The sequence below is a fragment of the Eretmochelys imbricata genome, chromosome 1 (genome assembly GCF_965152235.1).
Source record: "Eretmochelys imbricata isolate rEreImb1 chromosome 1, rEreImb1.hap1, whole genome shotgun sequence".
NCBI classification, from domain to species: domain Eukaryota; kingdom Metazoa; phylum Chordata; order Testudines; family Cheloniidae; genus Eretmochelys; species Eretmochelys imbricata.
The window spans coordinates 163,060,856-163,079,674 of NC_135572.1; the positions used below are offsets into that span (position 1 = coordinate 163,060,856).

The 18,819-nt window shown below is 45.5% G+C and overlaps 1 protein-coding gene across 8 annotated transcripts in view; it reads right to left on the reverse strand.

Annotated features, from left to right (window-relative positions):
• Positions 1-18,819, reverse strand: part of TTC3 (tetratricopeptide repeat domain 3) — a 135,343-nt gene that overhangs the window by 116,346 nt on the left and 178 nt on the right. For 2 of the 8 annotated variants that reach the window (XM_077818542.1, XM_077818507.1), the window contains exons 1-7: positions 18,724-18,740; positions 16,903-17,017; positions 16,721-16,800; positions 7,489-7,534; positions 5,537-5,669; positions 4,389-4,476; positions 2,407-2,460 (exon numbers count right to left, since the gene is read on the reverse strand). In XM_077818542.1, coding sequence (XP_077674668.1) covers positions 2,407-2,460; positions 4,389-4,476; positions 5,537-5,669; positions 7,489-7,534; positions 16,721-16,800; positions 16,903-16,942 — 441 coding nt within the window. In that variant the 5' untranslated portion in view covers positions 16,943-17,017; positions 18,724-18,740. Of the gene's footprint in view, positions 1-2,406; positions 2,461-4,388; positions 4,477-5,536; positions 5,670-7,488; positions 7,535-16,720; positions 16,801-16,902; positions 17,018-18,723; positions 18,806-18,819 lie in introns of those variants that run through there. The other 6 variants (XR_013346338.1, XR_013346339.1, XM_077818517.1 and 3 more) reach the window with 6 other exon arrangements.

The following is an 18,819-nucleotide window of genomic DNA, read 5'->3' on the forward strand; positions in this document are numbered from 1 at the left end:
CCCCAACACTCCTGCACACACATGGCACTGGGGGTTGGGTCTCCCATTGACAGCCCCAGGCTGATACTGGGAGCATGATTATATTGTGTTATTTTGACAAATAAAATATGCTAAATTTTGTAAAATTTTAAAATATTGTGTGCAAAAATTTAAATTTTTTGGCAAAGAATTCTCCTAGGAGTAAACTCCTTAAATGTGCTGGATATCTAAGAAACTGTATCAAAACATGGTTTGCATTTAAAACTAACATTGACAAAACAAAGTACTAATGTCTAGTTAGTGAATTGAACTGATTGTTTCTTGTCACCATTGTCCTTCAACATTTTAGAACTAGTAGACTCATCTTCTCACACTTAGCTTTTATTCAGGTTGGAAGAGGAAAACATGCTTTCCTGCATTAGCAACTCCCAACTGGTTTCTTAACTTTGAATGAACTAGTCACTGAACTGAACTCGTTGAATAAAATGAAAAAAGAAAATACTCTTTCTGTACCTATAGAAGAGGCTACTGCTGTCAAAAACTGGTTCCAGGTACTTCGCAAGTGACTTCCACCAGTTAAGTGGTCTGACTTCCTTTAAAACTTTGGCAAATGTACCTTTTTTTATTTTAAATTATTTTAATAGATTATAGTAAGCGTAGGTCTTAAGATAAATGTGAAATATGAAAACCAATTAAATACATTTTTAAAAATACAACTTTTAAAATTTAAATTCAAATTTAAAAAAAAAAAAATCACTGATTTTTATTCACCCTGCTTTCCCATAACTGCTCTTTTTGACAGATTAGTTATCAGTACTAGTGTACTTGAATTTAAGTATTGCAGGATTTTTTTTTTTTAAGAATATTTTTAATGCACTATTCAATCATTTAAAATCACTCCACTGAAGGAAACAAGTAAATATTGGTTTACACCTACCAACTTAAATTTTGTATTTTGTCACTGTAGCATCATAAAATTTGTAAAGCTACCTTTACAATACAAAATTGTTAAGGTGTTTCTGCAGAAGGCTTATTTTGGTGATCACTTAAGAGTCTGCATATCATCCTGCAAGCTACTTTTCAACAGAATGAGTGCTCCTGTTGAAGACCATTTGGAAGTATCAGTTAAGGTAAAATGAGACATCTGCTAACACGGCTGCTACTCTGAAACCTTACTTATCTGGGTTTCCCACAGAGAGCACAAGCTTCTTTTCAACTGCACTGGCTTTCAATTAACTTCTGGGTACCATTCAAGTTGTAGGGTTTGATCTATTTAGCATTTTTCTTGGTAACTCACTGTGGTGGGGTATACAAACCCCACACTGGAATGTATGGGGTTAAAGGACAGTCCTGGGTGCAGCTAGCCCTGCCCCCCTAACCCAGCAGAACATGCTCCAACTGGCAACATGGCTGAAAAGAGAGCAAAGCCCACTAAGAAAGCTGGAGAGGAGTACAGAACTACCCCACCAACTCCAGCCAAAAGGGGCTAGAGATGCATCACTGAAGCACAGGACTATATGCTGAGCCCAGTTCAGGCTGACTGTTTGCTTTCCTTTTTATTTTTCCTTATCTGGGACCAGAAGCAGAAGGTGCAGTGGTAGGAAGCAACCCAGAGAGAGGGTACCTCAGAGGGTCTATCAACGCTGCTGACCCTCATAGGGCCCTGGGTCAGAGCCTGGTGGAGTGGGCAGGCACAGGCTTCCCTACCACTACCCCATAACTGAGTGGATGCTAACCACTAAGCCACCCAAGCCCACTGAGGGCCCTACTACACCCACCTATGTATTTGTGCTTCAACCCAAACTGAGACAACAGCGGACATGAGAACAGACATTCTTCAAGCAGGGTGTTGCAAGTGAAAAGCCCTTGACTCTGAAACTTCTCCTGTGTCCAACACAGCCTGAGTTGGGTGACCATCAAAGCACGTTCTAAACGAGTGGGGTTGAGTGCAGAATGTTTGTTGGCTGGTACGTTCTATCAATGTGTTTTTAAAACAGATTGTGAATTTAGAATATTATTTTATTTACTATTAAATGCATGTCCATCAAGACAAAATGCCATTTAAATTAAATAAAAATATAAGTAGTGAATTATCCAGTAACAAGTGGCTGATTTATTTCTCCCACTATAAAAAGTGATATGGTCTTCAAAATGGCAAACTAGAAAGCAAATTTCTTTAATATTAAAGTAACTTGCTAGTTTATGCCATCTGTATCGGTTAAGAGGAAGTGACATGCAGAAGAAAAAGTACATCCACACACCAAAACTTCAGAACCGAGAGACTTCTAAGAAAATGAGACCATCAAGTGCTCTAGCTGTTAAATACCCATGTACCTTGTGTATAGGTAAAAAAGAAATACTGCAAACAGATGGAAAAGCCTTATTTACAGAGGTTTTTATTTAAAAAAAAAAGTCAAAATAACTTACATTTTCTATTCGAGTACCAATACTCAATATGCCACTGATAAAAAATGGATTGTTCTGCGGAAAAAAAAAAACAAAAAACAAAAAAAGAAATCAGACTTTTCACCCAACCAAAAGCAAAGTGAGGTTGTTCACTCAACAGCATTTCTCGGTCTGTAATGCGGTAACTTTTGAATGCTACATCTGATCCATTCAAAAATTTCAGGAAATGTTCTAGGCAACACTGAGTAGAATCATATTGATTTTGGTGAAAATCAGAAGAAAAAAAAGAATCTGACTAAGAGAGCCAGCAGCTTCAAAGAACCAGTTGATAGCAGCCATTAACACCTTATCTCGTAACAATACCCCCTCTATCTCAACTTTGCTGATCCTCCCAGTACAGTACAATGTTGATATCCAAAATGACTTATTTCCCAGACAGAAAGACAAAAAATAAGAATAGTTGGGTGAAGGGATAGTGGGGAGAAAGGAAATAGAAGGAGGCTGGCACACAGGGAGCTTGTGGGAGGGAATACCAGGAGAATGTCTACCCTGGCACTTCATCAGCAAAACTTGTTGTTCAGGGGTTTAAAAAAAAAAAAAGCCCCCAAAGGACAAGTTTTATGGACAAAGAGTGAACAGTGCCTTATCAGCAGGAGCACCCTCCTGCTGACAAAAGCTGTTGCTGCTCGTGGGGGTGGAAGTTTGTTTTTTTGTTTTGTCGGCAAGAGAGCTCTCTCCTTCAGACAAACAGCAGCTACACTGTGTGGCTTTTAGTGGCATGGCTATAACAGCACACCGTGTCACTAAAAGCTGCAGAGTGTAGCCATAACCTAGGATGCATGGAGCCCCTGTAAGGGCAATGTGCTCAGACAGAAGCAACAAACTGTGCAACCCACTAGTACAGTGGTTCTCAACCTTTCCAAACTACTGTACCTCTTTCAGGAGGTTGATTTGTCTTGCTTATCCCAAATTTCACCTCACTTAAAAAGTGCTTGCTTACAAAATCAGACATCAAAATACAAAAAAGTGTCACAAGCACAGTATTAGTGAAAAATTGCTTACTTTCTCATTTTTACCACATTATAAATCAATTGGAATATAAACATTGTACTTGCAGTTCACTGGTATAGTATATAAAGTAGTGTAAACATGTCATTATCTGTAGGAAATTTTAGTTTGTACTAACTTCGCTAGTTCTTTTTATGTAGCCTGTTGTAAAACCAGGCAAATATCTTGATGAGTTGATGTACCCCCTGGAAGACCTCTGTGCACCCAAGAGGTACACATACCCCTGGTTGAGAACCACTGCACTAGTTATTATGAAGTCATGTAACAGCAGAGTGGACCATCAAGATGCAGTTTTGGGCTGCACTCAGTCAATCTTCCATTGATCAGAATTTTCAAAGTAAAAACTGTGCAATACCTCAATTTAAAAACAAAAAAACACCCCACACAAAATATTTGGTTCATCATTTGCACACTCGCCCTAAGTTTTCTTTGCTGTTTCCCCCTCTCCTTTGTTGGTGTCTCGTACCGGTGTATGGTTGTTTTGGACCAGACTAGCAGCAGCAGCAGCATTTAAACAGCAAACTGTTACTGAGCAAAAGAACAGTGAAAGTGACCAAGAAAAAGCAACTTTATTTCACTCTGCGGGTAGGAGGACCTCTCAACTCACTGACAGGGCTCTACTGTCTGTACTGCAATCATGGATCAGAGAATGCTTTACTATCCACTGTTCAAGCACATAACAAAAAGATGGTCCATGTTCCAATCAAGCCCCAGGAGCCAGTTTTCCTGCAGACATTACTGAATCACTGAATCATTACTGAATCAAAAACAGTCACTCATGGTGCAACCCAACCGACTGTCAACATATTTATTCACCCTAGCAGAAACAACTGCCTTGTACTAATTTAACATATAAATCAAGATCTGTATCATGGCAAGGTGCTAATTAAGCAGTCTAACACATTTGAAAACATAAGTTATAGACCTCCACTTACCACAACTTTCTTCGCCAAATCAACAAGGTCTTCGAGAACTTCAATATCCCAGAGTCTCTTCAAACTTAGCTCACAAAAGTAGGTATTGCTTAAATGAAAACATTTATTTTTTTAGAAAAGTAATTTTTGTCCTGTTATATAGCCTTAGCTATTATTAAAGTCAGTCAGATCTAAAGAAGACAGTGTTTAGTAACCTAGAGCAATCTCTTAAAAATGAGAAATCAATGGTAGCTGCGGGGTTCTTAGCACTTTCAAAAACCAGGGCAATGATTTGGATGTTTAAATACAGGCATCTATTTTTGAAGAGTTTATCCCAGATATTCAGAATCTAAAGTCACTTCAGTTATAGCTAGGTCCCTACCAAATTCACAGCTATGAAAAACGTGTCACAGGTTGTAAAATCTGGTCTTGTGTTTTTTTACTCTATGTTATAGAGATTTCAAGAGGGAAACCAGTGTTTCTGAAACTGGAGGTCCTGACCCAAAAGTGGGTTGTGGGTCTGGGGGGTGGGGGGGAGGAATCGCACGGTTATTTTAGAGGAACTGCAGTATTGCCACCCTTACATCTGTGCTGCCTTCAGAGCTGGGTGGCCAGAGAGTGGCAGCTGCTGGCTGAGGGCCCAGCTCTGAAGGCACCAGTGCAGAAGTAAGTGTGCCAAAACCATACTACGCCATCCTTACTTCTGCGCTGCTGGTGGCAGTGGTTCTGCCTTCAGAGCTTGGCTCCGGTCCAGCAGCCCTCGCTCTCTGGCCACCCAGCTCTGAAGACAGTGACGTGACCAGCAGCCATGCAGAAGCAGAGGTAGTAGTACTGCAACCCTCTTACAACAACCTTGCAACCCTCCCACATCTCCTTTTTGGGTCAGGACTCCGACAATTACAACACCGTGAAGTTTCAGATTTAAATAGCTGAAATAATGAAATTTATGATTTTTAAAATCATATGACCATGAAATTGACCAAAATGGACTGTGAATTTGGTATGGTCCCAGTGATAGCCAACTTTGCTCTTTGCCAGATTGAAGCATTAATGTGGGCGTTTTTAATACTTATGCATCTATAATCTAAATTCACAGAAATCTTCTACATTAAAATAAAAACAAAAATGTAAAGGACACGATTAACCAATATGAATACATGCATGCTTACCTGAAATCGGTTACTACAGGTTTATTCTCAAGTTTAAACAGAAACGGCCAAATGATGTATATTTTAATCACATCGCAATAGTCTTTCAGTACATGAACTGGCTTACTGCACCACACTTCACAGGGATCAGCTGCTTAATAAAAGAAAAGGAAGACATGAGGAACCTGATTAAGAATAACCAAAGCTTACTGGTTTTTTTAAACATTTGAGTAATTTCTATGCTATGCTCAGGCCTAAAACCTGGAATCAAGGAAATCTGAACACACCAGGTATAGCTGAGTTCTTTGCCACAACCTCCCAAATAAATGGGAGATTCCAGAAAGGGCTATATTTGCAAACGATCAGCGTCAAGAAATCTTTTGGGGTTGGGGGAAGGGAAGAAAAGAAGGGCAGAGGGAGGTTTTTTGGGGATTTTGTTTTTAAGAAAGGACATATTACCCTCTCTCAACAAATCTCTAGCAATAACACATACAACTTTTTGTTTGCTTTCACCTTTCAGGAAGAACATGCATCTGACCCACAGTTTCTAGTCCACACATACTTTTGCAAGCATTACAGGCTGAAATCAAGCATTTGTTTCTCCCTCTTCCAGTCAGAACCAACTTCACCACAAAGAGGCATATGGCTCAATCTAGAACTAAGCAATATCAAAGAGTAATTTGGAAACTCCTGCTAGTGAGAAACAAGCACTTGACTGTCCCAAGATTGCAAACAGCATTAATTAACCAGGTCACTAATCACTCAGAACAGTTCCGCTGGTCAGAATGCTGCAAAAACCACGATCAAAGCAGATTTTTTTCTGATTGATGCATGACCACAATAAGATTTCTAAAGCTCTTTGTGCTGCAATTAGACCTGGAGTAGGTCATTTGAGAAGCAAATCCAGGAAAAGGACACTCAGAAGCCACTACACAGAGGACCCAGGACAACAGATTAATGTACCAAACCATTTAAAGATTTCTAAAATTCAGTAGACTATTAGCCTCCAAGAGCATGCCATCAAAACTGTTTTTCTGACATGACCAGAAAAGTGTGTCAGCCTCAAAAGAGATGAGGTACTTGTCAAGGACAAACAATGACAATCGTCACCGCCACGCCACCTCCTCCTCAATCATAGTATCCAGGGTCTGGCCAGTTATGCAAATTGAGACAGAAACCAGTAGGACAGTCCTAATAATGGTCTGAGATGACAAAGAAGAGTTACTATTCATGAGGAAATTGTACAGGTCACGGACTTACAGGCCCTGTGCTCCCTCTCGGCTCTGTACGGTCCCTGGGAGGAACCTCACTTCAGTGAGACAGCTCTTCTTGGGGGTCTACTCTCTCTCAGTGGTTAAGCCCTGGACTCCACTGCCTCCTGGAACCACACCTCCCGGAACCTCCAACAAGCCTGTCTCTCGCTGTGTACCCCCTCAGGGAGTCCACTTGCTCTGGACCCTCACGGGGGTCACAATCTGGGTGTTCTGAAACTGCTCTGGGAGAAGACACTGCTGCAGCATGACTCCCCTCAGGGCATGCTGGCCAGGGCAACAAGCCTCCTCAGCTTCAGCACTTCCTGGGTCCAACCTCAGAGCATTCAGCACCCCCCACCCCCCGTTCACACCATGAGCTCCCCACAGTGAGTCCACCTAGATGGGACACCTGGGGAATCATTACATTCCTCCAAAGGACACCCCCACTTCACACAGTCAGCAGTGACTCTCAGCCAGCATTGTAAAACAGAAAGTTTATTAGTCAACAGAAACACAGTACAGTTTTCTACCCTTTGGTAACCTGTGACCAGCGTTATTGACCAACCACTTTCTTAAAACAAAAGCCATATCAACAGTATGGGCACTGTAGCAGCATAGCAATGGCATCATAGCTATGCTGCTGTGAAACATCAGTCCAAATGACCAAGTAAAGCAGACAAAAGTAAAATGTTTGCTAACTTCCAACATCAGTTTACATACCTGTTTTACGTTTATTTGAAGAACGCTTTCTAAATTTCTCATGAACCTAAAAATAAAGAAAATTTTATTTTTTGCATAGCAAGCAACAATCACAATGCACAAACCACAGGCAACACAATTCCTCTTCGCAATAGTGATTTAATTGGTTCTAAAGCAGTTTACGTTTATTTAACCTTGCTAAGGACTTAAGGTCTGTCACCCTTTGCTGTACAAAGATATCAAGGAATAGTAATAGTGCTAGAAGACTTTGCTCTCAAATAACACAAGGGAAAAAAAACCACTTTGTGGACACAGCCACAAGGATCATTCCTGTCCTTCTACTCTGAATGCAAGCATTTTTAATCCCACCTTCAACACAAATGGTCTTACTATTTTCTTTGAGTAGAACTGGATGAAACTGCCTCAAGTCTGGTCTACAAGACAGACCTATACTGGTATAACTAAGTCACTCAGGGGTGTGAAAAATCCAAGCCCCTGAGCAATGAAGTTATACCAGCTTACCCCCCTATGTAGACAGCGCTATGGGAAAAGCTCTCCCACTAACAGAGCTACAGCCTCTCAGGTAGATGGTTTAACTACACCAATGGGAGAGCTCTCTTGTGTTGGCTTAGAGTCTTCATTAAAGCACTACAGCAATGCAACTGCACCAATGCAGCATTTGAAGTGTAGACTTGCCCTTAGAAATCAATCAACACTACTCCTCATTTACTCCAGGGGGAATTCTGCACAGAATACTGTTGCAGATTGCTTTGCTCCCCTGCTGAAAAATACCTGGGGGAGCAAAGAAATCTGTGGAAACCACACACCCTTTTCCCTGGCAGCCTGGGCACATCTGCCTGGAGCAGCCAAAAGAGATGTAGATTGGGGGTGGGGGAAGAAATGTGGAGAGATGCTAAGGGGGCAGGGCAGGGCAGGGCACAGCACATGCCTGCGTGTGGACAGCAAGAGACACTGTTCCACTCCCTTGTTATTGTGGTGCTGGGGCTTGAAGAGGGTAGGCCTTTGTAAGGCAGGATTTGTCCTGTGAGGCAGAGCAGAAATGTAATAAAGAAGAGGTGGATGAGGCTTTCTTCCTGCAGCTTGCAGAAGCTACTAGATCGCATGCCCTGGTTCTCATGGGTGACTTTAATTTTCCTGATATCTGCTGGGAGAGCAGTACAGCGGTGCACAGACAATCCAGGAAGTTTTTGGAAAGCGTAGGGGGCAATTTCCTGGTGCAAGTGCTAGAGGAGCCAACTGGGGGGGAGCTTTTCTTGACCTGCTGCTCACAAACCGGGAAGAATTAGTAGGGGAAGCAAAAGTGGATGGGAATCTGGGAGGCAGTGACCATGAGTTGGTTGAGTTCAGGATCCTGACACAGGGAAGAAAGGTAAGCAGCAGGATACGGACCCTGGACTTCAGGAAAGCAGACTTTGACTCCCTCAGGGAACGGATGGCCAGGATCCCCTGGGGGACTAACATGAAGGGGAAAGGAGTCCAGGAGAGCTGGCTGTATTTCAAGGAATCCCTGTTGAGGTTACAGGGACAAACCATCACGATGTGTTGAAAGAATAGTAAATATGGCAGGCGACCAGCTTGGCTTAACGGTGAAATCCTAGCAGATCTTAAGCATAAAAAAGAAGCTTACAAGAAGTGGAAGGTTGGACATATGACCAGGGAAGAGTATAAAAATATTGCTCGGGCATGTAGGAATGAAATTAGGAGGGCCAAATCGCACCTGGAGCTGCAGCTAGCGAGAGATGTTAAGAGTAACAAGAAGGGTTTCTTCAGGTATGTTGGCAACAAGAAGAAAGCCAAGGAAAGTGTGGGCTCCTTAATGAATGAGGGAGGCAACCTAGTGACGGAGGATGTGGAAAAAGCTAATGTACTCAATGCTTTTTTTGCCTCTGTCTTCACGAACAAGATCAGTTCCCAGACTGCTGTGCTGGGCATCACAACATGGGGAATAGATGGCCAGCCCTCTGTGGAGAAAGAGGTGGTTAGGGACTATTTAGAAAAACTGGACGTGCACAAGTCCATGGGGCCGGATGAGTTGCATCCGAGAGTGCTAAAGGAATTGGCGGGTGTGATTGCAGAGCCATTGGCCATTATCTTTGAAAACTCGTGGCGAATGGGGGAAGTCCCGGATGACTGGAAAAAGGCTAATGTAGTGCCCATCTTTAAAAAAGGGAAGGAGGATCCTGGGAACTACAGGCCAGTAAGCCTCACTTCAGTCCCTGGAAAAATCATGGAGCAGGTCCTCAAAGAATCAATCCTGAAGCACTTACATGAGAGGAAAGTGATCAGGATCAGTCAGCATGGATTCACCAAGGGAAGGTCATGCCTGACTAATCTAATCGCCTTCTATGATGAGATTACTGGTTCTGTGGATGAAGGGAAAGCAGTGGATGTATTGTATCTTGACTTTAGCAAAGCTTTTGACACGGTCTCCCACAGTATTCTTGTCAGCAAGTTAAAGAAATATGGGCTGGATGAATGCACTATAAGGTGGGTAGAAAGTTGGCTAGATTGTCGGGCTCAACGGGTAGTGATCAATGGCTCCATGTCTAGTTGGCAGCTGGTGTCAAGTGGAGTGCCCCAGGGGTCGGTCCTGGGGCCGGTTTTGTTCAATATCTTCATAAACGATCTGGAGGATGGTGTGGATTGCACTCTCAGCAAATTTGCGGATGATACTAAACTGGGAGGAGTGGTAGATACGCTGGAGGGCAGGGATAGGATACAGAGGGACCTAGACAAATTGGAGGATTGGGCCAAAAGAAATCTGATGAGGTTCAATAAGGATAAGTGCAGGGTCCTGCACTTAGGATGGAAGAACCCAATGCACAGCTACAGACTAGGGACCGAATGGCTAGGCAGCAGTTCTGCGGAAAAGGACCTAGGGGTGACAGTGGACGAGAAGCTGGATACGAGCCAGCGGTGTGCCCTTGTTGCCAAGAAGGCCAATGGCATTTTGGGATGTACAAGTAGGGGCATAGCGAGCAGATCGAGGGATGTGATCGTTCCCCTCTATTCAACATTGGTGAGGCCTCATCTGGAGTACTGTGTCCAGTTTTGGGCCCCACACTACAAGAAGGATGTGGATAAATTGGAAAGAGTCCAGCGAAGGGCAACAAAAATGATTAGGGGTCTGGAACACATGACTTATGAGGAGAGGCTGAGGGAACTGGGATTGTTTAGTCTGCAGAAGAGAAGAATGAGGGGGGATTTGATAGCTGCTTTCAACTACCTGAGAGGTAGTTCCAGAGAGGATGGTTCTAGACTATTCTCAGTGGTGGAAGAGGACAGGACAAGGAGTAATGGTCTCAAGTTGCAGTGGGGGAGGTTTAGGTTGGATATTAGGAAAAACTTTTTCACTAGGAGAGTGGTGAAACACTGGAATGCGTTGCCTAGGGAGGTGGTGGAATCTCCTTCCTTAGAAGTTTTTAAGGTCAGGCTTGACAAAGCCCTGGCTGGGATGATTTAATTGGGTATGGGTCCTGCTTTTGAGCAGGGGGTTGGACTAGATGACCTCCTGAGGTCCCTTCCAACCCTGATATTCTATGATTCTAAGCAGGTAGGCTGCTAAAGTTCCCATTGTCAGTTAATTGTTCCCATTCTTAGTCAATTCTCCCAGGAGGGGTGGCCAAACTTTCTGGCCCAAGGGCCACATCTAGATATGGAAAGTGTATGGTGGGCCATGAATGCTCACAAAATTGGGGGTTGGGGTGTGGTAGGGGGTGAGGGCTCTAGCTGGGGGTGAGGGCTCTGGAGTGGGGCCAGAAATGAGTAGTTCAGGATGCAGGAGGGGGCTCCAGGCTGGGACTTGGAAGATGAGTGGTTGGGGGTGCAGGAGGGTGGAAGTGGGAATCAGGGGTGCAGGCTCGGGGAGCACTTACCTCAAGCAGCAGCAGGTCCCCTCTCCTGCTCCTATTCATAGGGACAGCCAGGTGGCTCTGCACGCTGCCCCCTCCGCAGGCGCCACCCCTGCAGCTCCCATTGGCCGTGGTTCCCAGCCAATGGGAGCTGCGGGGGCAGCGCTTGAGGAGGGGGCAGCGTGCGGAGACACCTGGCTGCCCCTATGCATAGGAGCAGGAGGGGGGACATGCTGCTGCTTCTGAGAGCTGCGCAGAGCAGGGCAAGCCCCTGACCCCGCTCCCTGGCTCAAGCAGTGAAAGCCCTGGACCCCACTCCCCAGCGGGAGCTCGAGGACTGGATTAAAACATCTGGAGGGCAGATGCAGCCCCTGGGCTGTAGTTTGCCCACCCCTGTGCTGAACCCTACCCGTTTCAGGAAAACGGGCAATTCAACCAACAAGTCCCTTTGGGTCTCCCACCCTTTAAGTAATCATTGAATATGGCCAAATATAGTAAATTGCACAGCTTAGTCAGACAAGATTATTACTGTGTCATGATATTACACATGTGCTACACCTCCAACCTCTTTACAGTCTTTCTGGGACCAAACCCTTCTTAGGAGGAGGCCTGGGCCTCCACTTCTCTCAAGAAAGAGCCCCATAACTCCAAGACTGCTTCGGCACCTCTGGATGAGGTACACCAGATGTTGTGATAGGCATGTGTAGGACCCATGGCTCTTGAAAGGTGTGTTGTGGGGGGGTGTTGATCATCATAGCAGTGAAGTCAAGTTTACAGGGTCAACACTAAATGCCTCAACAACAACTACATGGGTGAAACCAAACAATTACTATACACTCAAATTAACACAGGAAAACGATAAGACAAAAACACCACGTCACCTGTGGGTGAACACATTTCACAAAGTGATCACTCTGTATCTGATCTCAGTTCTCATTCTCAAAGGAAATCTGCACAACACCTTCAAAAGTCTGGTACCTTTAGTTCAAACTTTCTTGACAATAAAAATCATGTACTGAATAGAGACACTGAATTTATGGCTCATTACAACCATCTGTAACCCATTACCAACCACAAAACAAGCTGCCGTTCCCTCTCCCCCTCCCCCATGACTGGAGGATTGTTAACAGGCCACTTAACATATTTCAAGGGACCATTCAAGGTGAACTACTTACACTAAACAATCTGTTCCACCTTGTATTTAGCTGTAACATTAAGTACGTTTCCCAGACCTGAAGAAGAGCTCTGTCCATGTCTACACTACAAAGTTAAGTTGACTTTATGTAAGTCAACATCTAACCTCCAAATTAAGCAAGTCAGTCTTGTGTGTTCACCCCATACTCATCGTGTCAGCGGACTGCATCCTCATTAGCAGCGCCTGCACTGATGCACCGAGCACTGCACTGTGGGTAGCTATCCCACAGTGCAAGTAGGCAAATGGGATTTTGGGTAGGGCTTGCAATGCCTCATGTGACCAAAACATTGTCGCAGGTCGTAATGGGAACATGGCTTTAGCTTCTCATGATGCATTTTCCTCCCTCCCTCCGTCATATCAATGAGGAGCAAACTAAGGTTTTTTCGCCCCTTTTTTCAAAAGCCTGGGTTAGTCACACGGACACCACAGCCTGATAAGCATGGAACCCGCTCAGCTGTGCGCTCTTGTTGTGAGCATTACAAACACCTTATGCCTTATCCTGCAGTATTTCCAGAGCCGAGACAAGAGCCCCCTCATGGAACACTGCAGTGTCATCCAAGCAGCCCTGCTGCAAGCCATAGTGAAACAATTCGCAATTGTTGATGGCAGTCGTGCATCAGCTGAACACAGCTGAGTACATATGGCAGAAGAAAGACTAAGAGCTGAAATCTTTCTTCTGCTGTATCAAGTCAATCTTGGCCCTGCTGTTAATGAAATAAGCATCCTTCAGCATCTGTAGTTGCTGGAAACTCTTTCTTCTCCTTTAACTCCTCAGTAAGCTTTTCTAACTCTTCTTGGAACTGCGAGGTTCCAGCCTGCTTTGCTATGTGCAGACTTCGCAGCTAATCCTTCAGCAGCCTCTTTTCTTTTTTCTTCATTTCCCCTTTTTAGCCTCACCTCCAAAAGCAGCTGCTTGGCCACAGAGAGACTGGCACCTGTATCCTGCCGTTGGCCCAGATGCCTCATCGAGCTTGTCTGCCCTCTTCTATTCCAGATGCAGCAGCTGCTTCAAATCCTTCTGTGTGGTGCTGTACTGTCCGTCCATAGTGTCTTTCACTTCCTGTTTTGGCCGGTTGATGGCATCTGTCACTCACATTAATTGGAGGATTGGATTAAAAGAAATCTGATGAGGTTCAACAAGTACAGAGTCCTGGACTTAGGATGGAAGAATCCCATGCACTACTACAGGCTGGGGACTGACTAGTTAAGTGGCAGTCCTGCAAAAAAAAGGACCTGGGAATTACAGTGGATGAGAAGCTGGATATCAGTCAACATTTGTGTGCCCTTGTTGCATATTGGGCTGGATTAGTAGGAGAATTGACAGCAGATCGAGGGAAGTGATTATTGCCCTCTGTTCGGAACAGGTGAGGCCACATCTGAAGTATTGCATCCAGTTTTGGCCCCCCACTACAGAAAGGATGAGGACAAATTGGAGAGAGTCCAGCGGAGGGCAACGAAAATGATAATAGGGCTGGGGTATATTACTTATGAGGAGAGGCTAAGGGAACTAGGGTTATTTAGTCTGCAGAAGAGAAGAGTGAGGGGGGATTTGATAGCAGCCTTCAACTGCCTGAAGTGGGGGTTCCAAAGAGGATGGAACTAGCTGTTCTCAGTGGTGGCAGATGACAGAACAAGGAGCAATGGTCTCAAGTTGCAGTGGGGGAGGTCTAGGTTGGATATTTGGAAAAAACTATTTCACCCTGAGGGTGCTGAAGCACTGGAATGGATTACCTAGGGAGGTAGTGGAATCTCCATCCTTAGAGGTTTTTAAGGCCCAGCCTATAAACAGGCTAGGATGATTTAGTTCGGGTTGGTCCTGCTTTGAGCAGGGGTTTGGACTAGGTGACCTCCTGAGGTGTCTTCCAACCCTAATCTTCTATGATTCTATTATTCTTAGACTTGGAACTGCCCAGCTTTTCACATGCAAAGGAGTTTGAGTACAGCTCTCTTATTAGGGTAGTGCATCTGCTTTTCGCCTTGAGTCTATATTTGCTTTCTTGATCAGTCATCCCCAGTAATGCTGTTGTTTGGACTCTTGACTTAAGCTACTCCCATCTGAGCCCTGCTTCCCTCCTAAAAAAAAAAATCAGGATTTCTTGGTCTCGTGTATTTGCCACTGCTGAGAGTGGTCTCTCCTGGTCAGGCAGCATCTGGCCTTTGACATCTTATTCAGGTTTACTGTCTTTCAAAGCTTGGAATATTTTAAACCATTGTCTGCCCATCCAGGTGTTAGTGCTGCACTCTTACCTGTTGGGCTTCTTGAGTGCTAACACAAGGTTTCTCCTAAGACAGACTCCATTCCCTTTCAAGCATTTTAATCCAAGACCTGACTAAATAATTTCCCGCACTATCTGCTACTAGCCCAAACTACCTGTCAGATAGTTCATGGGCTTGCTTCCCTTGCTCAAATAATTTTGCCAGGAAAACATCCAGTTTGCAGATGCAAATGTAGAACTGCTTCTCCACCTCATTTGTATTCTTGCCCCACATGCTCCCTGGGACTCTGGGATCTTTGGGACCTAGGCTGATCTTGCCTCCCAAGCTTCCTCAGCCTGGGGCCCCTTCTTTCTTTCCCAGCAAGTGCTAGAACCATCAAGCCCTTCAAACTTCTGAAGTTTTTCTGCCCTGTGGCTACAAGAGAAATCACTGTATCCCAGATAATTCGGAGCGTGGGGAGGTGGAACCCTCTGGTCAAGCTCTAGCCCTGGCTTCTGTACTGTGAGTTTCCCATTACATAACTTCATGCATTCCCATGGGAGGTCTCCTCTGTTTAAAATTCAAAGTTCTTGCCAGGCAACGTGTCTTTCCATGCCCCAGTTCTTCACATTTCAAGCACGTTAATAATTCTAGGACAATCACCCTTCTTGGCCACAAACAGTGTTTTCTTAGTCTCTTTAAGAGACGTTGGGGTCTCTTGCGTCTGAGACTAGGCATCCTTTGTGACCCAGCACTTTCTGGGTGTGCCACAGTACTCTGCACCACCCAGTAATCTCCTTGTTACTCCAGGGACAAACCCAATTTGCATGCCCCTCTTGCCCACAGTACCTGCACCCCCTTAGCAGGACCATCTGACTTCTTTCCCTTTCCATTTCTAACAGCTGGGCCTACAAGGATTGCTGGGCTCCCTCGCAAGCCTGTGACAAGGGCTCCTTGAGTTGTCACTGCTACTCCTTCTGCAGATCCAGAACATATGACATCTTTCACTCAAGGTGAGTGTAAGCATTGCTCCGTGTTATCATCCCTACATGATGGGAGGGGGCCTCATTCCCCACTTCTAGCACCATACCATAATCAGGGCCCTCACCCTAGAGTACACCTGGCAGCCCAGTGCAGCCCCACCATTGTCTCTGCCTCAGTTTCCCTGAGTGATGGTTTTATGAAGTCCAATGAGATGTATATATTGAACATCACCCGTTCAGGGGCCTAGTTTATTCAACCCCAAAGGTGGAATACCACATGCACACGTAGGTGCAGTGCCTGAGTCAGCATTAGTCTGTCAACACAGTTATATCCCATGTCCCTTACCAGTGAGGCCTTCATGACACAGAACCCTTTTCTAGAGTCCAGGGCCTCTTCTTACTAACTGGGGGAGGGTCTCTTTTCTTGGGTCAAGGCCAAACTCCCAAGACCTTTCCTCAGGATAACATCTGATTTCTCTTTTCCAGGGCTTCTGCCTGTTGAAGTCTTTCATGGGAGTCATTCATAGTCCCTTCCCTCCAGAAACCCTCCCACTGAAGAGTATTCTTCCCGGGTTTCCTTCACTGGATTCCCATCCCCTCTGGGAATAGCTTTCTTTATCACACTCAGGTACTTCACTGCCTAATTAAATGCCTCCTAATTACTCAGTACGCCAGATGACCCTGAGTTGCCTCATTCTCCCTAGTGCAGCCTGTCAGAGGTAAGCCGAGCCCCTGACTCCTCCTGAGGGCCACATACCATCTGATACACCCATATAACTTATTCCCCAAGTGGAAGGGGAATAATCTATACTGGTATAGATCATCCTCCTATCAGTATAACTGTGTTCTGATTAGGGACCCTACCAGTATAATGATTTAAATTAAAAAACAAAAACCACCACACCTTATCTGACAGCTATTCCAGGACAAAATCAGAGTGCAGACCACCTAATTAAGAGCCTCCATTAGGCATCCTGCCAGTCCCTTATATATTAATAGTTACTTACCAATTCACAGCATTGTTTAGCACAACCACCATAAAAAGTGGAATCAGACTTCAATGTAGTTACTTCCATAGTGCATGCCTCTGGGGGGAAAAAAGCCAGAAATGCATTATAAAAAAAAACAAAAACTCAATTCGTATATTCATCTGATAGTGCTTAGAATGTCTGCAAAATTAAGTTATAACCTAATGTGAGGGGAAATGATCCATTCAGCTGTGAATCCATTCAGCTTTCCACTCAGGACCGTCTAGAAGTCCAGATAATCAGTGTTACCAAAGAGGTTACAATCCAGGTATAAAACTAGAAACAAAAGATGGATAGAATGATGAGGGAACACAGGAAACAAGGAGACAAATATCCGTCAGCATGATCGTCTGTGGTCCCAGCACAGCCTGTTAAGATTTTTGTAGGCTTCATGACTCGAGAAAGTTTTTTGCACTGGACTACAGAGAACAGTCAACTTTATAGAAATTTCTATCTACTTCAAAAAAAACTAACCCAAAACACTTTCTTTGTAATTTGCATTTTACAGCCTGTACTCTCTTTACTGATCATAGACAACTATGTACACTAACCCAAATTCATAAAATGCTTTTGGTTTGGCTCAGGGCAAACTGTCCTGTGATCTCTGTCTCTCCATGGGCACTTCTTCCAAGTAGCAAACCTTGCCTCTACCTGCACTTCTCCCAGACCAGAACCCCACAATTCACAACACTTTAGATAGGATCACCAGAGTACAACATTCCTCATTTACCAGCCATATATACCTCAGCTTGTGCAACTGGGTTTAACTATAGACTCCTCTCTGGAAGCTTGTGGCCAATATGAAATGCAGTGGTTCAGAACACATTCTTCAAAAAACAAGTGATTTATTCATTCACAGAAATGTAACAAGGAAAGAGAAGAGGGTTTTAAATAAAAAAAGCCTATACATATATTGCCTACCTAAACCCAGCCCACCGTTGTCTGTTTATGGACATACTGCTTAACCCAGGTACTCCAAGCTTGGCCAGAGTGAGAAGGGTTGCCCCCTGTAACTGCTGCCTTCCTGACATACTGAGCTCTCCAGTCAGTGAGTCGCTCACCTCAGCTCCCTGGTTCAATTTTATCCATTCCAGAGACTCTGTGTTCAGGATTCCCAAGTTCCTTTGTCTGACTTGGCACCCTGCATGCAGTCCAGACTGGTCTGCGTGTTTCCCCACAGGGGCTTACCTATAGTCTTTACCGTACAGTGGATCCCAGGCATTATCTAGTTCAGCACAGGACCATTACAGCAGTCTGCAGTCATCATGTCTTGGCTCTTGTGACCCAAAGCTAGCTAGAGGTGATCTTAACACTTACAGAACTAATCCGTCAACCCCCGTTTCACAGGACACAGGTACACCTTAGTGCAGACAACGCCAGCTCTTCACGGCGGTCAGTCACCACAGGGAGGGGCGCTCGCCCGCCCCAGAAGCGCGGGCGCCGGCGAAGCAGGGGGCCCGGGGCCCGAGCCGGCGGAGGGCGGGCCCCTGTTCCACGCGGGCTGGACGCCGCCTCACGTGACACTTAGCTCCCTTCGCCCACGTTTTCTCCGCAAACAGGGCGCCGGAAGCGCCTCAGGCCAGGCCGGCATTCCTTGCCGGGCGCGCCTGCTGCCTCCGACCCGCCTCTCCCCGCCACCGGATGCGGCCTGGCGGCGGCGCCGCCGCAAGAGCTCTGGGGTGGGCGAGGGGAGTGAGCGGGACCCGCCCGCTGGCCCCATCCGCCCGGGCTCCGGCTCCTGTTCCCTCTTCGCCGAGGCACCCCTGGCAGATAGCACGGGGGGTGCAGGGAGGGGCGAGGGCGCCCTGTGATCCCTCCCCCCCGCCGCGGGTACAGGCCTCTCCGGGGCTAAGCACAATCGCCGCCCCCCACCCCTCCGGCCGCGCGCCACACGCAGAGCCGGCGGGGGAAGCGCGAGCACAGAAACGATCGTTCAACCGACACCCCAGGCGCACCCCCTGACAGCGGCCCCCCTCACTCACCGGGCCAGGCCCGAGCCCCGAGAGCAGCGACACCCCCCGCTTCCTGCTTAGCAGCCGCAGCCAAGGAGCGGAACCTCTGCCAAAAAACAGCCACTT